Source organism: Odontomachus brunneus, unplaced genomic scaffold, assembly GCF_010583005.1.
Source record: "Odontomachus brunneus isolate Ranch 3 - 2012 unplaced genomic scaffold, Obru_v1 Obru_scaffold_029, whole genome shotgun sequence".
NCBI lineage: Eukaryota > Metazoa > Arthropoda > Insecta > Hymenoptera > Formicidae > Odontomachus > Odontomachus brunneus.
Genome location: NW_022639479.1, coordinates 31,572 through 35,574, shown reverse-complemented (window position 1 = coordinate 35,574; position 4,003 = coordinate 31,572). Strand labels below are relative to the sequence as shown.

The 4,003-nt window shown below is 43.0% G+C and overlaps 1 protein-coding gene across 1 annotated transcript in view; it reads left to right on the top strand.

Moving 5' to 3' along the window:
• Positions 1-1,928, top strand: part of LOC116843066 (beta-1,3-glucan-binding protein-like) — a 2,012-nt gene extending 84 nt beyond the window's left edge. Inside the window, exons 2-6 of the mRNA XM_032813092.1 lie at positions 3-225; positions 336-532; positions 640-773; positions 1,220-1,485; positions 1,921-1,928. Coding sequence (XP_032668983.1) covers positions 3-225; positions 336-532; positions 640-773; positions 1,220-1,485; positions 1,921-1,928 — 828 coding nt within the window. The remainder of the gene's footprint in view (positions 1-2; positions 226-335; positions 533-639; positions 774-1,219; positions 1,486-1,920) is intronic.
• The last annotated feature ends 2,075 nt before the right edge of the window (positions 1,929-4,003 follow it).

Here is a 4,003-nt window from a genome sequence, read left to right as displayed (position 1 = left end):
AGCAAGGAATCACACTGGTGGCCTTCCACGTAAAGTTCAACGAGGACTTTGACGGTCTGGAAGCTGGACATATCGCTAAGGACATCCTCAAGATTCGTAACGGACGATGGACCTACCAGGACCGAAACACCATGTTGAAGAGGGACGACATCATTTATTATTGGGTCCACGTTGTGTATCAGGGACTTGGTTACAACTTGATTGATCAGTCACACCGAGTTATCGGTGAGTATCGTCTGAGGAACGTAAATTAGTGAACTGATTATTACGTCGATCCTAGCGTTAATTTGTAAAAGTTAAGAAAGTTCTCGAAGAAAATCTGCCGCGTTTTCTAGATTTTTACAATTCCGACGGCACGCTGCACGTCACCGACAGGATTCAGCATAATTGCACGACAAAATCGGCTACGTGGTTTTTCTCCAAAGATGGCGTACGACAGCAAGCTTGTCCGCGTGAGCTCTTGTTCGAGGATAACTTTGACAATCTTGACAGCACAAATTGGAATTTTGATCGACGTTTCGCTGGCCCGCCGGTATGTGCGATTGTTTCGTCAGGAGACAATTAATAATTACGTGGTATCATTAACGATCACATATTATATCATTGTTTTCTTTTATTCTTTTTTTTTTTCATTTATAGAATTACGAGTTTGCCTTCTATATGACTGAGGATGTAACAGACGTGAGCGATGGACAGTTACGCATCAAGCCGATCCTAACTAACGACAAATTCGGCAAGAACTTTGTGACGCAAGGAAGAGTGGTCCTGGAGCGGTAAGACTGCTTAGATTTACCAATGCAAAGTTAAGAGAGTATAATGGTTTATAATTTGATTCACGATAAATTACTCGTATGAAAAAATGTTACAAATAAAAATTATATAATTTCGTGATTTCTCTTATGAAATTATCCAAGGCCTGAGATATTTCACATTTTGTTCCAACATTTTTTTGTATTTCAAATATCTCTTGAAGCATTCGCTTTTCAAAGATATTACTCCAATATTTTTATACGACAGAAACTACTGAAGACAGATCACGTTCCCCTTAAAACCACATTTTTTTTTGTTTGAAATGTTCTGTACAATACGAGTAATTTATGAATAATTCGAAATTTAAACGCTTCAGCCTGTATACTCCTAGATCCACAAGTCAGAACGTATATAATAATCACACACACACACACACACACACACCTACACACATATTTATTTTTTTTAGTTGCACAGGCCAGGTTGATACGGACGAGTGTCAGCGCCAAGCTGCCGGTGCGTACATCTTGCCGCCTGTGGTCTCTGGACGCTTAAATACGAAGAGCAAATTTGAGTTTTTGTTCGGGCGTGTCGAGATACGAGCTAAGTTACCGCTCGGCGACTGGGTGTATCCCGGTAAGTTTATCGCGAACATTCGTACACGAATGTCCGCTATTGCAAAATTACTACTAAATAATCACTGCACTAATCGTTTCTTTTATTTATTTTTTGAATATATATATATATATATATATATATATATATATATATATATATATATATATATATGTGTGTGTGTGTGTATTCATGCGCCCAAAACGGCGATCGTTTAAGAACGTCCATTGTTCGCCCGGTGAGAAATATGACGGCTGCTTTCCCATTCTTCCATCTTACCCCCGGATATTCGGCATTCTCTCTCGCCTCTCCCGTTTCAACACCCTCGAGCAGCCTGATTCGTGGCCGCGCTAATCGGCTCTTTCTCCTTTCTCTCTTTTCGTTACGGTACCTTCGTTCGTTCATGTCGCTTATAAATGCTTTAATTCGGTCAGTACGCTGACGTCACTTCGAGGGGATAGGGGTTCGTTTTGAAGGGGAGGATTTTTAGGATGTTTCTCAGGGAGGAATGTCGAGAGGATTTACGGTTTTTTATTATTGTGATTTACTTCCCAGCCACCTGACGAATTGCCCTATCCTATACCGTGCAGGAACGTTGACGAGTTAAATGCACTCTGTTAAACATCTCGCTGATATCGACTCGCGGGCGGAGGGCGCGAATTCGGGAAAGTGATTTCCAGAAAAATCTTGCCACACCTCTTAGCGAGCGAGCGAACGTTACACGTTTTACATCGGCCGTTATGCGCTTAAGGTGCTGCACACTCGCGAGATATTTTCTCGCGAGCGACGTGCAAACGCTCGCGAGAAAATTGCGACGTCGCGCAAAATGGAAACCGGCAGAAATCGGTCGCTTAACTCGCCGGGATTGAATGTAAATCGCTACTTTGGCACTGGAGGCGCCGCGGGAACGACGGCGGCACTGAAGGTAGGAAACTCGTGTTTCCGGTTCGCAACCCTTTCCCCGCCGCTTTCAGAATACGCGCATTACCCGGTCGCGCAATAATGCCGCGGCGAAACGTAAGAGCGGCGAAATAAAGCAGCCGACCAGGGCCGCCCGTCGCCTTGCCGCGTTGGAAAATGCGTCGTGTCTGGCAATATGGAAAATAAGAACGAGTTGGATAGGTCGGCGGAGGGGAGAGGGGGGGGGATGAAGCACGGTCGCGAAAGAAACAGGGTGCGCTCGCACTCGCGGCTGTCCGACTGTCGAAAGGAAGAAAGAGTTACGGTAGGAATATTCAATGGGCGAAGAAGGACGAATAATGAAAGAACGTAGAGCAGAATAGAATAGATATTTGTTCGGAGATCAGCGGTAAATAATCGTTTAAATTGTTTTCTCTATGAGACACGGAGGAGTGAGAAATGTGACGCTCTGCGGTGGCGCACAGCACACGCGTTTTATCTGGATCTGGTTCTATCGCTATCAAGAGGCTCATTGGGGACGAACGTGTCGCGTTAGCTCCGATATCGCTCAGACAGATCGACTCTAAGTGAGGGGAGGTGATATTTATGCTGCTTGGATATATATACAAAGGAAAAAAGCAATATGATCGGTTCAAAAAGTTGGTTATGCCAATTAGATGAATAATAAAAAAAAAACAAATATGAGAAATTAATTATGTGGCTGCTGCAACTATATAGTTACTATAGAGTGACGGTATTTTGCTTCAACCTAAGTATATCCGTGGTACTTATCACTTCAACCAATTTCTGACTGCCATAATTGGACTAATAGAGTTCATAAGGTAAACGTCCCAGTAGTCGAACATACATATCCCAATGATTGACATATTGATTTTATATTTTTCTTTGTTGAAATGCTTTTCAATATACAAAACAATATAATAAATGAAAAGAAATATTTAGTTACTTTGTGATTTTGTTTCATTGATTGATAAGCATCTTAATAAACACAAGTATATTATTAGTAATTCAATTATCGGTACACGTTCAATCACTAGGGCGTTTACCTTATCACCCAGATATTTTCGTCCTTTTTAATCTTCAAGAAAAAAATATAAAGAAATTTGATATCCGCGCATTTGGAGATTTGTTGATTAATCTTGCCGTACGAACTGTGATGGTTATTAGTCAAACAGTCGAACAGAGAGAGAGCTTCATCTTTATAAATAAATGGATTTGTACAAAAAAGGGGAAATATTCCGTATGCTACCCGATATACATTCTTCTCTGCACACAATCCCGGAGCTATAAGCGACGCATCGGTCGTTCCTACTCGCAGGACACATCGAGATCGTCCCGTAATGGCAATTCGAGGCGCTCGCGCGGCGCGTATCACCGTGTTCGAGACTAAAATTCATATTTCCTTCCTTTGAAAGTTCGCGAGCCGGGTTACGTAATTCTCTCGCGCGCACGATATATTTATAGTCAGTAATCCCGAAAACGCTGTACTCTCTCAAGCGCCCGCGTGCAAAAAGTGCTTTATGATTATCCGTGTACGTTCTCGCCGTACATTGCGGGACCGGCGCGGCGCGACGTGGCGGGCGCGATAAAAAATTCGGCCACGTTATTCGGAGATTAAGTCGGCGCATTATATGAGCACGAGCCATACCTCCTATTCGTGCGAGCGGTATTAAATCTCTGTTTGGTGGAGGGCGACAGACGTGGCGTGGGACGGGGG